The sequence below is a fragment of the Semicossyphus pulcher genome, unplaced genomic scaffold (genome assembly GCF_022749685.1).
Source record: "Semicossyphus pulcher isolate SPU_LCO1_2020_fin unplaced genomic scaffold, fSemPul1.0.p SCAF_26, whole genome shotgun sequence".
Taxonomy (NCBI): domain Eukaryota; kingdom Metazoa; phylum Chordata; class Actinopteri; order Labriformes; family Labridae; genus Semicossyphus; species Semicossyphus pulcher.
Window position 1 is genome coordinate 4,145,292 of NW_027211700.1, and position 19,777 is coordinate 4,165,068.

Sequence of the window (19,777 nt, forward strand, 5' to 3'; positions counted from 1 at the left end):
GCAAAGATACCCTTCAAACTTAAATAAAAAGCTAACTAAATTAGAAAGGGTATGCTGGTGCACGGACAGTCCACAGACATTACAGTGGTATCCATCTTTCCTTAAAAAAAACAATTCTTTTAAGGAACATTTTACCTATATAGTCTACATCAGGGGTGGGCAACCCTGCTCCTGGAGGGCCACCTTCCTGCATGTTTTAGGTTTCTCCGCACTCTAACACACCTGATTTGAATGATCTGCTCGTTATCAACCAACTGAAGCGTCTCAGGGGATTGGTAACGAGCGAAACATTCGAATCAGGTGTGTTAGAGTGCGGAGAAACCTAAAACATGCAGGAAGGTAGCTCTCCAGGAGCAGGGTTACCCACCCCTGGTCTACATGGTATCATTTAAATCTTTTAAAAAGAGTTTTGGCCCTGAATCGCAAAAGATACATAATTGATAGTTTTACAAATGTACACGTTTTTCAGAGAAACAAAGCTAATGCTTTCAGATAATTGTTGTCCAACTTTACACAAATATAAGATGAACATTTGACAAATGTACAATTAAAGCTGCTCCTGAATCCGATCAAAGAACAAGACAACAAGTAGAGCTCGACTGATGTATAATTGCTGGACGATAAAGCCAGCTGATTTCGGCCTATTGCAGATAAAAGTTAACTTTTTCCAGAACATATATTTCAGAAAACAACGCTTGGTTTGATTAAGAAATGGTGTCATTACATCGTTTGTCCAGCCGGGCCTTTTAGGTTAAAGTTATATGTTTAGAAAGCAGCCTTGTGAATACTTTTGCATATTAATATCAGAGCAAATATGGTGCACAATCGGCACAGAAACGGTCTATTTTTCTTTCCATTCCTAAATCTCACAGTATCAGCAAATGTTTCCCTTCTAAAATCTGTATTTGTATCGATATGAGTCACAAAAATCTGCATAATTTTTCAGGCTTTGAAATCATAATTTTACAAACAGGATCAGAACCTTTAGGCCACTTTTCAGAACGCTCAGGATAAAAATGTGTGAGTGTCGGCTCTCTGTGCAGACAGCAGCAGAAGAAATGAGCTGCGCTGCTTTAAAGTCCACGTGAGAGCACTTTCTGGTGGATATTTCCCACCTGACAGAAAGAGCTTCTGCTGCACTTCTGCTGGTTAAATTGTCTGACCGCCGGCAACTTCTTCTTTTTATCCAGCCTCATTGAAACGTAGATACTTTGTTTTTGTGTTTTTGCCGATGTGCACTTTCCATCGGACCTCCATTACAGCTGCCGGGAGATTTGTGGTGAACTATAAAGCCTCGATTAGCACTTAGCGGTCCACTTCTGCAGTTATTAATGGACTTTTACACGATTTACAAATTTCATATAGATTTTTCCCTGTGTGTCATCAGAGCGTCTGCTCTTCATCCAATGTATTTCACACAGTTATTAACACTTGAATAAACAGAATTCTATTGGAAGTTGCCTATAATCTCAATAATCAGTGTAAATTCAAACAAAAAATGATGTTAGGATAGGTAATGCAAAACCCTCAGAAAGGTTAATAAACATCCAAAATGTATTTTCCAATGAATCTGGAAATGTTTTAGTTTATCGACAACCCAAGAACCAGCAGACTCCAGGTCAGATTAGATGATATCTATCGTTTTCTTTGAAAAAAATGTAATTCAGTCTTCCATGAATCTTAGGATACAATAACTTATATCACCAATACACGTATGAAACGCACATATCCCCAAATATGCAAAAACAATCAATATGACCATCACAGGAAACATTAGGAGAGCATGATTCGATAAACTGCAGGAAAACAAACCGATTCAGAAAGCATCGTGTGTTTAGGTCAGCAAAACATGCAGTAAAAATGTTGATTGACATTGAAAGTTTTCTGCACCAAGTTCACTCACTTCAACAAGGCGGGTGTTTTCAGCAATTTCCTCCTTGGTAGCTTAAGAGCCCGATGAGACAGGACGCGTTTTAGCAGCTGGGGCTTTTTTGTCATTGTTTTCAATGAGAGGGACTGTGCGTGCTGACGCTCTGTGCGCCTCGCGTATTTGAGGAAACGCTCCGAGCGCCTCGAGTTGAAAAAACTTAAACTCAAAGCAGAAAAGCGCCCGACGTCATGGCTGTTTTTTCTCATTGTCCATTTGGATGAAAGGAGAGGCGGGCCTTCTGTCAGTTTACAATGTAACGGTTGGGTTAATGACAGCTAACGATTCGGTGGTTGCCTTAACAACAGCAAGGGAAAAAAGCTGCCCCCAGCTGCTTAAACGGGCTGTCTGATCGCAGTGTTTTACAGCCTGCAAAGCGCGTTCTGTCTGACAGGACAAAATCAGCAAAGAGATAAGAGGTACGGCTTTGTCCACAGGGGGCGCCAAAATCAACAAACCGAAAGTTCCTTACAGCAGCTTTAAAGTTAAAGTTTCAGCTTTGCCAAAAAAATGAGAAAAATGTGGTTTATCTTTAAGATCAAAAACATGATAAACTGTCTGTAATGCATACAGTAAATATTTCTTTTAAGGCCATCATAAGTAGAAATACTCAGAGAATAAAGAATAAAATGAACTCACATGAAGGAAAAGCCAGGGACCTACTATAACATGGATTATATATGAAGAAAGTTACACTGCATAATTTAAATCTGTCATAATGGCTCCCTTGATAGTTGTAGTGTTAATCTTGAGTGGTTCTTGTGCTGCAGTACGAACAGGAAAGAGAAGGTGTGACAGTGAGAGCAGCGGTCCTCGTGGCTAAGCTTTGATCCAGCAGGCGGAGAGGTTGAGGTCGAGCTCTTCTGACCTCTGAAAGGATTTCTCCTGCTGCTGTTGGTGGAGCCGGGGATTAGGGAAAAGAAAACAAGCTCGATGCAGTACAACGAGGTCAGAGTAAACGATACGAAGAGATACGGCCATGTTCAGACTGAAGGGTGAATGTGCTTCCTCTACTTCCTTCCTGTATTGATAACAGACGTAGCCACCAGTGGTTTACCAACGCCCTTTATGTAGACTTGATTTCAGGATCTTTGGTTTGTATTCTGGAGCAGGAAGTGACCATATTTCAATAAGATGATGGAGCCGGAGAAGAGTGAGGGGTTGGGTGCCCCTGGATAAATAATAAGCTGAAAGAAAACCATCACAGTTCCTACAGAATGGGATTCTGTTTGCGGTGGTAGCTGAAATCAGGCACGTAGCTGTGGGTGGGCCTAGATGGGCACTGAGTCCAATCAGAAGGCTGGAAAATATATCCTTTTGCTGGATCATGTAGTGAATACGGTTTCAATTATCTGACAACTCGACAAATAAAAATAAAACAATTGTTGTCTTAAAGCCTAAATATAATTCAAACACACATCGTAGAAAAACGAGCTATAGAGACCAAACGGTTTGTGTAGCTGGCTGTAAACATGTCTAATTCTGCTGTAAAGTTTGACAGTCTTTAATGAAGCCTGATGGGGGTTGACTCACTTTTGGAGCCGGCCTCTAGTGGCCACTTTTGGAACCGCAGCTTTTTGGCACTTCTGCATTGGCTTCATTTGCCGGCCCTGGAGGCTTGTTTCCAGTCAGCAGGGAGTCTGCGGCCAAATGGAGGCAATTAGAAGAGTAAAAACAGCCATTTTTAACCGTTTTTATCAGATGGATCATGAAAACAGAATTGGAAGCGCTCCAAACATGAGTCACAATCGGCTTCATGTTCTGCAGGCTCTGATAGAACAGAACATGACGGAGAGATCGCACCATGAATTGGATAAAGACAATTACTGAGGAGAGCAGAGAGGGAGCGAAGCGACAGACGCTGATGCAGACAGACGCAGAGAGATGATGAGTGGTTTCTGACACATTACGAGACAATTCTCAGAGAAGAACGAGAGGTAATGACACAGAAATGATGGAGAGGAGAAAGAGAAAGCTCGAGTCACCTCGCTCAGCTTGTTACCACGTTCTCCTCCACGTTGCCCAGAAACGATGGCGACGGCTGGACTGCTCGGACTAAGCAGACATTGATTAATCAAGCTGGAGCTCTGTTAAGGGCTAATTTGGAGGGCACCGTCTTAATCAGCGCTCTTCAATTAACTTGAAACCAAAGCTAGGACCTTTTTCCCTCAAGGCTGATGCCTAACGACAACCGGCAGCACGTGTGCAAAGCTCTGACTGTACCCTCAGTGGTTCCCTCAGCGGCCTGTCGTGTGTTATAAACAGCTGCACGGGGGTTTTGACTCATTTTATGAGGTGTTAGCAGAGTTTTGTCAGATAATGGAGGCTGCTGTGTCGAGGCTGACATTAATATTTTATGATTAAAGCTCAACAGCAGTTATTGAGAGTCATCAGGCCTCATATTATCCGAAACCTGTTATTTTCTCCTGTGAGAAGCTGAGCGTGTATGAGGTGGGGGATCGGTTTCCTCCACACGATTACAATGAGTCAGTGTTTCCAAGAATGTAACGTTTAGCTCAGTACGACAGATTAGAGATGTTTCGCTTCTTTCCCTTCCTCATAGTGATACAGATATCCAGACTTCAGTGTTGGCTGATAACAATATGATAAGAAAATATCCATATTATCTGTGAAAAAACACTGATTACTAGCTTTGACTAACATTGCACTCTCTGCTATCAGCTGTCAGTGGGCCTATGAGTTATTACATGTGTTAAGTACTTTATGACTGGTTAATTAATTAAGGCATTCCGAGGTCCATCCATCCATTATCTATACCGCTTATCCTTCTCAGGGTCATTGGGTGAAGGGCGGGCTACACTCTGGACTGGTCACCAGTCAATCACAGGGCTGACACATATAGACAGACAACCTTTCGCACTCACACCCACACCTATGGGCAATTTGGGCTGTGTCTTTGGACTGTGGGAGGAAGCCGGAGACCCTGGAGGGCACCCACGCATGCATGAGAAGAACATGCAAACTCCACACAGAAAGGCCTACCTTGCCCAAACCGGGGTTTGAACCGGTGAGGCAACAGTGCTAACCACTGCACCACTGCAGCCCCATTCCGAGGTCTGCTATTTAATAATAATAATAATAATAATAACTTAGACTTATATAACGCCTTTCATTGGACCCAAGGCCTTACAGAGTAAAGAACAAACAAACAACAGAACAAAACAAACAAATAATGCAGAAAGAGATAAATAAAAGTAGCACTGAAAACAGGCGAAGGTATTGAATTATAGTCCAATATAGTCTGGGATGAACAGATGGGTTTTGACGGTGTTTTTGAAAATGTCCAGGGAGGCGGAGTTGCCGATCTCTTCTGAATTTCTCGATAACAGACTGTTGCTATGAAAAACAGACCGTTGCTAGGGATTCAGCTCTAATCACACAATCTGGAGGACTAACCGTAATCATATCAATCCGCCGAAAGAAGTCCGGTAAATTTGATGATGATGAGAGAAAGCAGTAAAGGTTAAACGATGCAAAAACTGAAGCTGCGACAGAGAGCTCTACAAACCTGAAGACGGCACATGAAGTAAACGTTGAACAGAACTCGGGATACGGCGGTGTTTAAGGACGGATTGGAGCGATGACCCGAAATGAACCCTTGAGTCACCACCCTCGGGTGACGTGTTTTCAGGGAGTCCCCTTTTACACCCATAATGCTGCACGTCCTCCTCATTCTTTGTTGGTCTGACCGGCACTTAAAGAGCCGTGTCTCAACATGTTTCTGTTTGATTGATAGACTCAGCTCTGTTTTGGCTGCTCTGTGAATCACTCCAGTGTGAGTGCTGCCTGCAGTCTGTACAGTCTGTTCCATCGGCGGCTCCTCTAACTTCTCTCAAGTGCTGTTTTTATACACGTATAGTTTGTTCCACTTTCTGAGTGCTGTCATCTGCTACAATGGTGAGACGCTCGCATGATGTTCAAACTACAGTAAACAGATTATTGATGCAGTCACACGGCAAGACAACCTGCTCTGTCACACAAAACAAAACACGTCCCACCACATGGTTTAAAAAAGACTACGGTCGCGCTCGCGTAGTGTTTTTTAGATCGTGATAATGAGAAGAGAAGAAAAGGAAAAGTGTTCATGTTAGCGTGAGAGGAGCTGCAGGAGGAGGAACAAATATGTGGACAAGTGTTCCAGCTGTTTTATAGACTCCCATGATAACAATAATATGATCAATTTATATTAAATTATGTTTTAGCTTTGAAGGTACTCCTTCCATGACTCTATGCTAAGTATGTTGCTAATGCTAGGAGGCGATTAGCCTAGTTTAAAGATATACTGCCACTGCCTGCATAATAAAGCTCAAAAACAGGTGCAAAGAAAAGACTGTTAGACTGAGTCTCAAAAACACACCTGAAATGATCACTTATTGCTGAAGCCGGGAAAAACTGCTAGCCTTAGCTTAGCCTTAGCTTAGTCTGTTTCCAAAGTTAGAGATTTGCTTCATTTGAACTCAAAAACTTGATGTCAGAATAAAAGTTTGTGGTTTTTATTGGACATTACATGCAGAAGAAATGTCTCCACACTGATTTATTGGAGTCTGCACTTGTTTTAAATGAGAAACAACTCAGGAATCAGGAAGCTTCAGAGGCGCTGGTTGGTGCATTTTTATTTCGCTGTAGCTCTATGTTAAAAAGGGTAACCCAGCTTGAAGCTATATAAGCTCTTCGTCTGGTTTGACGACTAGTAGCGGTAATCGATGATGTGTAAATGCACCAAAGTGTGGATTCATTTGTTGTGAATGCAGCGAACGATTTTCACCGCCCTGCAGCTTCCACTGCTCTGTGTTAGATACGTGCTGAGTGGACGTGACTCACCGCTTATTGATAGGGTTTTAAACTAGTGAGAAATATGATTTAATACAAATGACACTCAGAGCTTCTAAAACCTTCCTGCTGCACGAGCCAGGCGAGGGAAGAGGACTGCTGATTGTTTCACTGCAGACGTTTTGATCCGTCATATCAGGGAAGCAACAGGTGGAACTAATAACAATAATGACGTCCTCGTTCTATCAAAGAGACGTCCGTTCTCTGAATCAGCCATGTCAGAGGCCGGACATGGACGACACCGGGACCCTGGATAATAATAATCAAATTCCAACCGTGCTTTTCATCCTGTGACATATCAAAATGTCAACCTGAGGAGAGATGTAATCAGGCAGAATGACCCGACTGTGCAGCACTCTTATTCTGAAAGTCGTTTGCTGAATGAAATGCATGAAACGGTCGTCCTGCTTATCTGCTGGCAAAGCTTCAAAACCATGAAAATATTAGAGGAGGTATAATCAAAGATCCTCAACTGTGTCAGAGGCGGCACTCTCACGACACAAACACATTCACCCTTTCACACATCAGGCTGCCATGAACAGGGCCAGTCTCCTCTCAGCTGACCGTTCACGCACATTCACACGCTGACGGCTGTGCCTTTACGATCAATCCGGGGTTCAGTGTTCTGCCCATGAACACTTTGACATGTGACTGAAGTAGCCGGGGGATCCAAGTGCCAACCTTTCGATTGAATGCTGACCAACATCGCCACTGAGAACGCACAACAACATGACACAGAACACAACATTTCAGGAAACACAAAAACATTTCGGGAAACACAACTGCATTTTAAAACACAATAACATGAAACATGATTTAACAACTTCTCGAACATTTCAGCAAACACAAAACCAGAGGTGTCACGAAGCTGGCTCTCTTTTAACCTGACTAAATCACCATGGTAACTTACTCTGCAAAGCTAACCTGGTCGGTTACGTTCAGAGTTTCGGCTTAAAACTTCGGAAGATAACGTTACTCATTTAAAGCCACAGAACAAAGCTGTGTAGTTACAGCAGCATGTACTGTATGCACTGCATCACGGAGCCGATGCATTCAGTTAGTAATTAATATAATATGACTCCCCTCCTGTCTCCCTCTTCTTGTTTTTACCCCGTTTTGCATCAGGTAAATGGTTATGAAACAGATTAATGCTAATGCCTCGATATGACCGACCAAATCAAACCAGACCATCAGCGAGTTTGCATGTTCTTCCCGTGCATACGTTGGTTCTCTCCGGGGTCTCCGGCTTCCTCCCACAGTCCAAAGACATGCTCGTTAGGTTCAGTGGTGACTCTAAATTGCCCAGAGGTGTGAGTGTGAATGCGAAAGGTTGTCTGTTTCTGTGTGTCAGCCCTGTGATTGACAGGCGACCAGTCCAGGGTGTACCCCGCCTCTCGCCCAATGACAGCTGGGATAGGCTTTTTATGTTCATCAGCGCTTCTCATTTAATCAGTGTGACTGAAGCAGGCAGCCAATGACGCCCCTTTCTCTGTGAGCGCGCTCAGAGCCTGAAGCGGAAAGCCTGAGTTAACAGAGGAAGTTCACAACCACCTTCATGATGCCTGTTATGTGTAACTGGTGCTTCAGGCTGTGTCGAGCCAGCTTACTTAAAGCTGAGGTGAAATGAAAAATGTCATTTTAATCCTTTTAGATCACATCCCCGGTGATATTGTGCATCGATTTGACAATATAGGCCAAAAAAATACAGAAAATCCATTTCTTCGTATTCTTACATCAAAATTCGATCATTTTTTCTTCCGGTAAAACTAAATTTCAGGCGTGCTTACGTAAGTTAGCACCAAACAATTTCAACCAATCAATCTGCAACATTTAGCCGCAGAGCACCAAGAACGCTCGGTCAGTTAGCTAGCTACTGCGCTGTGGAGAACGTCTGTCTACGCCCACTTCTCAACGATCCAATCAAATCCCTCTTATGATATGTCCCGCCTGCACGTCCTGTTTCACTCGGAAATACGTCACGATACGGAAGCTAGATACTCTCCAAATGCCGTTTCAGCTCGACTTTAAAGAAAGCCTGGGTATGTTGGATTTACATCGTAGTTCAGCCCTCTGATCTGACAAAACACTCCACTGTTCCACAAAACAACGCAACATTTTACATTTCAAGAAACACATTTTATAAAACACAACATCACACAAAATGCAACAACATTACGGGTAGGGAGCGACCCTCTGGGCCACCGTACTCTGCTCAGTAAGTGACCTTTAATAAAGGTACCTGAGAGCTGCACTCAAGCCATCTCCATCTTTGTTCGCGTTCAGCCGGTCGCTTTGATGCTGACCGGAGCTAATTAGTGCAGGCGGTGCTTTATAATGACAGAAAAGCACGGACTGTTTTCCTCCTAGCATAAATGCTTTATGTGTTGTGTATGTGTATGTGTGTGTGTGTGTGTGTGTGTGTGTGTGTGTGTGCACTTCTATCCCCTTAGAGCGCAGGGAAGTGGAACTGCATTTTATTTGTGCTCTTCATGTTTCTTTCATGAGAGGATACTTTAATAATGTATGGCTTTTCTGGAGGGCGTCTTTTGTTTGCTGTTGTTTCAATACGATCTTTACTTTTACCCAATGCAGACCTTCTCAGCAAACACACACACACACACACACACACACACACACACACACACACACACACACAGTCAGGCCTCTGCTTTAACTGCATGAATTGCCAGGTATATTTTAATCTGTTTGGCAGAAAGCCTCCAAACCAAACTAAATGTCATGAACCTGGTTTATTTTTACAGATTTCACATGCAGATGATCGCCGGTCCTTTAAGGTAAAAGGTTATTTGCTGTTTTTTTGCAGCGACTGAGACGACAATGTTGATTCCACCTGCTGACTGACTGTGTAGCAGGAGCCAGTAGCCACTTAGCCTAGCTTAGCATAAAGACTGTAAGAAGAGGGGACCAACACTTTGCCATTTAAAGTAAAGCAGAGAATCCAACAACCAGCAGCTTTAAGTTGATACTCAGCCCCCCGGGGAAATCATTTCTGATGCATTTGAGGAAATCTGGAAATCTAAACACTGAATGGCTTTTGTGACACAGCGTCAAGAGAATTTACATGCAGATGTCTGTTTATAGAGGTTAGTAAGAAGCTGAATCGTCGTCAGATGGCGCTGATGGGAGCCGGGATGTCTTTACGGTGGATTACGTTCAGCCTGCTTTTTTTCCTGCATACGCTGCAGCCTGCTGACACGTGATTGGTCAATATTACTTGGACTACAAACAGAAACCAGAACACGTGCCGTACTAAAATCTGGTCACATTGCAATTGCATTTAATGCATGCAATTATTGTCTGAAGTGTTTAAAAAGCCTTTCGTAGCCCAACACAGCGATGCTACCCTGACCTGTGAAAGTGTCTCACATGATCCTGTTTGACCTGACCTGAAATGAAATCTAGATTAACTAGAGACCTCAATCTTTTTGCAGGTAAAGGCTGCTTGTGTTATCATTTTGTTTGTTCATTGATGACGTCATTACGTTACGTTTCATAGGGCGTAAACTCGGTGAGAACAAGCATCTCGCAGGAGGCCACTGCTTTGTTTTAGATCACTGTAAACAGCATGATGCAAACAATGATCTCCTGCAGACATATAGCATCGTATCCAGAGAAGAACTAACTTACCTTTAGATTGAATAGATTTATTTTTTATTGAAGGACATAACCTTTGAACTTAAGTTGTAGAGATACAAAGGATACGAAGCAGCTAAAAATACTCCAAGAGATGCCGTCACTATAAGAGCCACCACGTGTCGCAGAGTTCGCGGGGTTAATAACATCCCATCACTGTGTTTATCAATCCTCCTCTTTCCTCGCCCTCGTGACGTTTCTGATTGAGGTCAAGAAAAAGTGGTCATGAAGAGACAGAGGGGGTAATTTTTTCTGACAGCAGCCGAGCAGACATCATATCAGACGCGATTCACCCACAATGCATCATGCTTGATGGCTGGAGACTGTGTCGGTCTGTGTATCCTGGGCGTCAACGTGACATATCACAACACACACCTGTTGATGCACTAATCATAGCTTTCTCTCATCGGCAGTGTCGCTATTAATGTCACTGAAAATACAGCAGCTGATTCATGTGCGTGTGTGTGTGTGTGTGTGTGTGTGTGTGTGTGTGTGTGTGTGTGTGTCAGTCTGCCTACGCAAAACAAAAGGCCGCATGGAAACCTCGGTGAGTCATACCTTTCTGTTGGAGACTGAGCGTTAACCCCACCTCCATCTCTCTCTCTCTCTCTCTCTCTCTCTCTCTCTCTCTCCAAACATAGTCGCCCGGCTGCCACTTAACCGGCGATGAACTGTCTGCACAAACAAACCCAAACACACAGAAATATATCTGCGGGCGCGATGAGCGGGCACTTACCTGCAGACTGAAATGCACTCGCCCAGAATGTGCTTAAAGCTCACTGGCATTAGCAGAACAAACACGGTTGCAGACCCATTATCTTTCCTGTGCTGGAGCAGACAGGAGGCATCGTGGATGTTTGTTTTTATCAGAGAATTCATGAAGGAAGCGGACGTAGCGTGTGACATCACATATTTGTTTGTGGAGCCTCAGAGTCGGTCATTTTGGCCGTCGCCATCTTGGTTTTTCAGAACCAGAAGTGACCATTTAGACGACAGACCACAAAGTTTTGTTTGTATTCTGTTTGTTTTCTGCGGTAGAAGAAGACTTGATATTGATTGAGAAGTAAAAATTATTGATAAGTGATAAATCAACGCAGAAGTATTCTGATCAACAGAAGCATTCATTTGGAGTTTTCTGTCTGTCCAACCAACTAGTCCAATATTTATTTTAGCTCAGTTTTTAGCTTAGCGACTCTTTAAGGATGTATCAGCTCCTCATTGGTTTGTGAGGCCCCCCTGCTGAGGCTCCAAATGCAGTGTTTCAGCCTCCGCCATCTTGTTTTTTTCGGAGCCAGAAAGTGACCATATTTGAATGACAGGCTGGATGTTTATTTTAAGGTTTAAGGTTGACAGGCCAGCGAGGTAGCAACTTGTCAATCACAGTCGGCCACGCCCTGAAGTATACCCTGCTTAATGGTCTGTTTTTTCTCCTTACTCCTTAAAGATGTCATCTTGAAGATCTCAGTTAATCACAGGAGCACACTTCCCAGATATCCACACAGTGCTGCATGTGTGACGTCCACGGTCGGCTCCGGTTGTAACTCTTGATTTTCCTGGCTGATGGTCGCTTTCCTGTTTGCTTCATCTGAGCGTCGAGTTTGTTTCTTCTTCTTTGGATTTTGACTTCTTGTTGAAGTTGTATCTGTAGTCATCCATCTTTTCTTTGTTTGTTCAGCCATAGTAGATTACTGTTTACTCGCAACACTTGCAGAGAGCGGAAAAGCAGCCGCTTAGCTCCGCCTACCCTCTCTGGCAGACCAACCACTGCTGGCTGATGGAAAACGCGTCACTAACTGGGCGTTGCTGGTGATTTCTTTCCGTGAAAGTCGCACCAGACACCCAGTCTGTAATACTGCAAATACAAAGGCTTTCATCAGTGGGCCATAGGCTCAGTCACCATTGTGTTGCATCATTCGGCGATATATAGTGACTTAACAGACATTTATTTAAATGAAAATCTTAATAAAACCATAATTTATAAAATAAACCTCACGCTGCGTTCCGGAAGAAATGAGCGATTGAGACCACAAACTGTCAGCTGTAAAGGGAAAAGGGTTTGTGACAAAGGTTTGCTGTCGCTGTAAGTCAGTGTTTTTTGTATTATGCTGTACGCCCGGGCTGCACGGTCTAAAGACATGCTCGTTAGGTTCATTGGTGATTCTAAAATTGCCCGTTGTCTGTCTCTATGTGTCAGCCCTGTGACTGACAGGTGATCAGTCCAGGTGTAGCCCCGCCTCTCTACTAAACTACATTTGCTTTACACTGTCAGGGATCAAAAAGAAAGCTCCAGTAGTAAAACAGCTGCTTGTGGCCAGATCAGAAGAATGACAACACAGAAAGAGCAGTCAGTAAGATGTGTTTTTATAACCCTGTGAATCACTGCAGCCTTGAGAGCTCCTCGAGCACATGAATGCAAACACAGAGATATTAAACTGATGGGTCCAGCTGTACGGAAGCAAAGGCGTAGACACAAACAAACAGATCTCCACCCAGGCTGATCAAACCTTCTGTCCCTGAGTCTTAAACATAGAGCTTGCTCCTGGTCCCCACAGGATGAGCACTGATTATTTTGGTGACCCCACCTTTCTCTGTCGTGCCACCATCAAGATACTTTTCATCCTTGTATTTTTTAATCATACTTATCTACTTGGCAAACTGCCCAGACGTTTCCTGACCACATTAATGCCCCATAGAGGATTAAACGTTTACATTTTGCACTCTAAGAAGGCACATGAGGATTTCTCTTAATATAATTGGCCATAAAATGAGCACATTCATGCTGCCGAGGGAGCCTGTGACCTTTCCTTTACTCCCACACTCAGGACCAGCTTCACATGTTGTGCTACCTTTAGGTCGGCTCGAGCAACAGATACCTTGTCTCTGTGTCCAGGGCTTTTATTTGGTAGTATTTTCAGGGCGCTTTACACTTTTAATTTTACCCCATAACTAAATATTAAAGCTCAGTGTTGACTCAGTGTTGACTCCTCTGACTCCTCCGGTCTAATCCTCTCCTGTGTCTGCTCTGTTTTGAAGCGGAGTTGTCATTCTAAAAGGATTTAACAGGAGCACTCGTCATGTGCGAAGCTGCCAACAGGTTTATGCGTCGTCGCCTCTGATGGAGCTCGTGATGTGACAAATTTTGATTCCCCCTCGGCAGCAGGCGGACTGTCAGGCAGCGGGACGCGACGCAGCGGGCTTAAATTTAATGCTTTACAGGGTCAGAGAGTTTACAAAGCAGCGCGGAGAACGTGAAGGCGTCAAACTTGTGTGTGCACGCGTGCTCGCCTGTGTGCATGACTGAATGTGTACTTGTCTGTCTGCACACCTCTAACAATAACTTTATAATGACCAAGTTTACTTGCACTAAATCCTCTTGTTTTGCAGTGTGATTCAAACACACAGCTGTCAGTGTCATAAAACCACATCACTCTGCAGATATGAAGATACAGTAATACAAACACTAGAACAAAACAATGCAAGTACTTACATAAACGTCTTTATCGCTGCCCCTGTTCAGTTCTTCAGACTGTAACTGACCTGCTTTACATTTTACATCATGGTTATTGTTTTAAAGTCGTTCACTGTAAACTAGCATTTTGGCTAATTGGTGTATTAGTTTAGTTTATTTGACAGGGGCCGTGCACAAGGCAAGTTTAATCATAAGGCAGCATTCATACATCAATTCAAAGTGCTTAAAAACAGAGCATTAAACTTTATGAGCATTAAAAGATATCACAACAATACAACAGTGTGTGCTTAAGCTTAAGGGCCTGTGTGTATTTTGCGCTGGCAGCGTCTATTTTAGATACGAAACCAGTGCAGTTCAGCGGTTTCAGCTGTTTTTTGTGCTCTCAGTTAAAAACAGTGACTGTATATATCGATGGACGGCGCGTCTACATCTGCTCCCATTGTGCGACATTTTCATTTATTTTTTAAGGAATCATTGAGCATTCAGGCAGAATTAAAGCGTTGTTTTATCAGCGGAAAATCACGGCAGAAAAATGACGTTGCTGATTTGTCATTTTCAAGCCAATATCTGCAGATACCGATAACCTCGTGTATCCCTGCTAAATAGCTAATTTACCTCTGTGGTCCCTGTGCAGGAAGATCTAAAAATGACAATACAAACAATTAAAAACTACATTTCCTTCTCTCCATGTTGGAGGACAAAGTTTACATCAGTGATCACATGACTGGTTTGCCTTCAGCCATGTTTTAAGTTTTGTTTACGAAGGTTGTCATGATCCCTTCGGTTCATCGCTATAGCATGCAGACTTAGAACCGTTATTATTATTTAGTTTTTTCTTTATAATGTTATTTTAAAGCACTGATTTCTAAAGGCACAGATTATAGGAGGGTTAGTGGAGGGACATTTGGATACACGGTTTTATAAATGTAAACTGTGTACAAACAGCATGTTTTCAGTCTTTTTTTTGTATTTCCTGTTTAAAAGAGGAAAAAAACAGTGCTCTAGATATGTTTTAATGTCTGATGATGGTACGATACCTTTCTCAAAAAAAGAACTAAACAAAAAACAGAGGTGGTTTGACGATCTGATTAGGAGGCCTCCTGAGCACGTCCAACCTCCAACTGGAGGGATTATGCACCACCAGGAGGAGCTGGGAAACGTTGCTGGGGAGAGGGACGTCTGGGTCACCTTGCCAGCCTGCTGCAACCGCGACCCGACCCCGGATAAGTGGAAGAAAATGGATGGATGGATAATAGTAGCTGAAAATGAATGCGCATTTAAATGTATTTTCTGACATGGCAGTCAGTTCTTAATAAAAGTGTTTAACTAGAAAATAAGTGGTGTTTATGTGTGATGAATAATCAGCTTTCCTGTTTGAATCTTTATTTCTGCTCAGATGTAAAGCCCATTAACGTGTGTGTGTGTGCGTGTGTGTGTGTGTGTGTGTGTGTGCAGGACCTGGGCATGGAGTCGACCTCTCTGGATGACGTGTTGTACCGCTACGCCAGCTTCAGAAACCTGGTCGACCCCATCACGCACGACCTGATCATCAGCCTGGCTCGATACGTCCACTGCCCCAAGACGGTACGACACACACACACACACACACACATATACACACCTAAACGTGCAGAATACAATACTGTAGATTACACACACACACACACACACACACACACACACACGGAGCGGTGTGATTCGTTTGGCCGCTATCAGCTGATCTCCTGACTCGCTCTGTTTGACACTATCAGGTGACGGAAGTGCTCTAAGTGCTTGTGTGTCCGTGTGTGTGTCCTTGAGGGATCCACGGCCCGTTGTGTTTGTTCATTCATGTAGCCTGGTGTGTCATTGAGGGAGCGACGGGGGGAGAGAGCGTGACAGCAACCATACAGGATGAATAATGCAGGAAGGGAAGAGGAGGGATGCAGACGAAGATAGGAATTAGAAGGCCCGATGTGTAATTGCTGCATGGTGCTGAAACGCTGCGTGTCGCTGCAACGCGAGCTGCGATAAAAGGTTTATTTTAAACCGCTGCTGGGCCTGCTTTAAAGTCACTGCAGCACAAATCTACAACAGACTTTAAGCTATGTTATAAAGGGTTTTATCTACATGATAGCAAGCATCTAAAAAGGCAAACCAGGACACAGGCGGAGATTTGGGGAGCCAGTGAGTGTGACGACACGGCGAGAGTCTCAGCGATCCACAGGTCAGCGAAGCAGGGCGCTCACACAGCAGCGTCGTAGCAGGGGAACACCTAGCAGCCAGGGGAACAGAGAGAGGAACCAGGAACACAGAGGCAGAGCTCGTGGTTGGCTGAGGTGATTTCCAGGATTATGACGAGGCTGACAGGTCAGAGGAAGGCACGGTCGGCAGCAGGGGATCAGTCCGAGTGAGAGTGCTGGAAAGTCTAACGTGAAGGCAAAGAAAAATCTGGCAATGAGTGTGAGAGCAGGAGAGGCTCATATACATGCTTGGTCACTGATGAGGAGCAGCTGTGTGCACAGGTGAGCAGAGTGAGCTGATGAGGTGGGAGTGGAGCAGAGGAGGGGCAGAGTGGAGCAAAACCGTGACGAACTGTGACCGAATTAGCATCGTTGCCATGGTTACCTTACACATGCATCCTATGCAAATTCAATAAAATGAAACTGTTATTTTCAAACCTGGGCCCTGTGTTTACATGTTTTGGTGTCAGAATGACGACAGATGCGTGCACGCTGACTATATCACAAGCCAGCATTAATGGAGCCCTGATACCACGATTCACCATGGCAACGGTACACAAAAAGAGGTCCTCCTACGTCACACCAGTGGAGCTCGAAATCTTCATGCGGACGTTCAGCGAATACGAGCATGTTTTTAGAAACATAAAGTAACACGGCTGCAGCTGCAAAAGAGAGAGAAGCGGCGTGGGAAGAAACTGCTGCTCGAGTAAATGTGCAAGTTTGAACTGGTCTATTTATTTAATACTTAATCACGACGGGCTGAATGAATGAGGAAGTCGAATGAGGGTTTTATATTCTAGAGGGAGGAGACCTACTCCCGACCGGGTTAGGTTCACAGACACAGTTACCATAGTAACCAACTCAGAGTTAAAGTTACCTCTCTTTCTGAAACGACAAACCTGAGGTTTCCCTCATTTCAGGCTGAACAAACCCGGGGCTTCACTAAACCCGCTTTTTGAAACGGACCCCTGATGTTGAAGAGTAAGATCGTTTGTTTAAACAGAAACATCAGTTATACCGCTCTCTTCACAGCCATTTAACCTTGCAGAACACAGGAGATGCTGATGGTCTACCGCTGCCCTGATTGGTTAGATTGTTTGTGTTTTAAAGGGTTCGTTCGGTTCTAATCTAACACGTGTTACAACGCGTAACAAGGCAGCGGTAAGAACAAGTCCCGAGTTCTGCGAGGTCAAATGACGGTTTTGTTTGTGGAGTTTGGTGGCTTTAAAGAGAGCGATCTAACTGTTTCTGTTAAACCAAAAAACTTTGGCTTTACTCAGTAACCGATGGATGTACAAATGTGCCGAATGACTTCATTTAAACATACTTAAGTTAAAGTTAAATTATTGACTTTGAAAAATACTCAAAAAAGTACACGAAAAAGCTCCTTCATTACAGTAACGTAAGTTGCTGTTACTCCCACCGCTGGAGCTGTTAACATTTTAATGAGCAGTCGGCCGATGCAGGCCAGGCGCCAGTTTCCAGTTTTGTAAATCAGAAGTAAACGATAGCCTGCCGTCCACCATTTCAACTGCTGTTGTAACGGTATTTTTGGCGAGGTAGACTGGTGCGAGGCATACTGTTTTTGGCACACTGTAAATTTAGCTTTTGTTTGCAGACTACATTTTGGCCAAATCAGTCGTTCTGCTCGTAAAGTGTGTGATCTCTAACACAGCCAGGGAGAGCAAAGCATTTATAAGTGACTCATGCAGACGGCTTCTGACTCAGACTACTCAAACATAATGTTTATAGCTGCACCATGCTGATCGTCACGTGACGTTGCTGTGGGCGGAGTCAGGCAGATGTCAATCAAACAGCCTTGAGAAGCAGCTTAAACAGCTAAATGAGCTGTGTGTGTTTTTTGTTTCTAATAGATATGAGAGTTTATTTTTTATTTTAATGAGACGCTCAATGTCATCATTTAAATGCATTTGTACTATTTCAGGCCACATTTCCAGAAGCTTTCATGTATTTACCGTAAGAAGTCGTCTCGATCAGAGAAACCATCATCATCATCATCATCATCATCATCCGGCTTTAAATGATCAAACCCATCTCTGGGATAACGAGCTAATTGTTCTAATCTGTGAGTGAGTGATGTGTGAGTGTAACGTTGTTCCCCTGACCTCAACAAGACCTCGTGAAACACCATCATGCTGCCCTGAATTGATGCATTTCCTGTGAAGACAGGATGCTGGAGATGTCGTGCTCATTAGTGTGAGTCAATTACCAAATCTGCAATCGAGCAAAACACCTCCCGATAAAAATGAGGCAGAGCATGTTTGTGTTTGTAGTCGTCACTTTGCTGTTTATTAGTTTCTCTTTGTGTTTGATTATTTTATAACTCTCTGTTCTTCCTCCATCACCAGATTTCGCATGTTTTCTATTGTCTCGCACTCGTATTGTTTCCACATTTTCACAAGATTAATCGACAATAAAATGAATCATTATTTGCAGCCTTTTTGTTGCGTTCGCTGAGAAATGAGCGAGATTTGTGCTGTGAGTCCCAGAATGCATTGTGGGAGCTGAAATAGACTCGTTATTGATGTGTGAGCCACATTCTGCGAGAGGCTCTTCACACACGCTGCGGAGGAAATGAAAGAGAAAAGGTTTTTTTGTGTTCGGTTTGTGAAAGGTGAGCAGAGAGAGGCCGAGAGGAGAGACCAGAGGGAGGGAGAGAGAGACACAGAGAGAGAGAGACACAGAGAGAGAGAGAGACAGAGAGACAGAGAGAGAGAGAGAGAGAGAGAGAGAGAGAGAGAGAGGTGTTGTTTCATTCGTTCTGCTCCGTCCGTCCCGTCTGGCGCGTTTGATCACTGTTCTCTTTTACTTCCCTGAACTTGGCGTCACAGATATTTCAGGCTCTGCTGCTTCTCTTTTGAAGGACGTTTGCTTAATGTTAATGCAGCATCTCTGAAAGTTTTTCACAAATCATCTTTATGTAACGTTTCTGCAGACAAATTATACAGAACTATTTCTAATGGCGTCTCTTCTGATGTCCTGAGGTAACACGCGGTGAAATACCTTCCAGCTGACAAATAAACTGACGCTGATGTCATGATTGACAGCTCTCCACGGCCCCAGGACAGTGCATAGTGTCACAAACAGAGGAAGAGAGAATGGGGGCGACAGGTGGCAAAGGGCCGAGGGTGGGAGTCGAACTCAGGGCCGCTGCATCGAGGACTGCAGCCTCTGTATATTGGACACGTGATTTAACCGCTGAGCTAAACCGGCGCCCCCTAAATGGTGTTTTTGGCTGACTGCCGGGGTCAGCCCTACACATGGGTCTGTATGTGACTGACTGAGGGTACTTTCAGAGCCATAGTGAGAGAGAGAAAGAGTCATGGAGCATATTGGACCTCCACTGACGCGACTCTCTCGCTACATGGCTCTGGATGCTTTGTTCGGGGAGTGGGTGAGGAAATGTTGATAAAATATCAACCAAATGTTGATGAGGCTAATGTGTTAGCAAAAAGTGTTCAATATACGCATCAATTTTGTGCTCTTGAGTCTAATATTTACTTTTAGGTCACCACCAACTCCTGAGGGAAACATCTTCTCTTTTCACCCTGCGCTCTGCCTCTGCGCTCTGCCTGTGCGCGCTGCCTCTGCGCGCTGCCTGTGCGCGCTGCCTCTGCTTCTGCGCTCTGCCTC

The 19,777-nt window shown here is 43.9% G+C and overlaps 1 protein-coding gene across 1 annotated transcript in view; it reads left to right on the forward strand.

Annotated features, from left to right (window-relative positions):
* Positions 1-19,777, forward strand: part of lrrc75a (leucine rich repeat containing 75A) — a 68,255-nt gene that overhangs the window by 4,172 nt on the left and 44,306 nt on the right. The window contains exon 2 of the mRNA XM_069676634.1: positions 15,357-15,485. Within this exon, the coding sequence (XP_069532735.1) occupies positions 15,357-15,485 (129 nt within the window). The remainder of the gene's footprint in view (positions 1-15,356; positions 15,486-19,777) is intronic.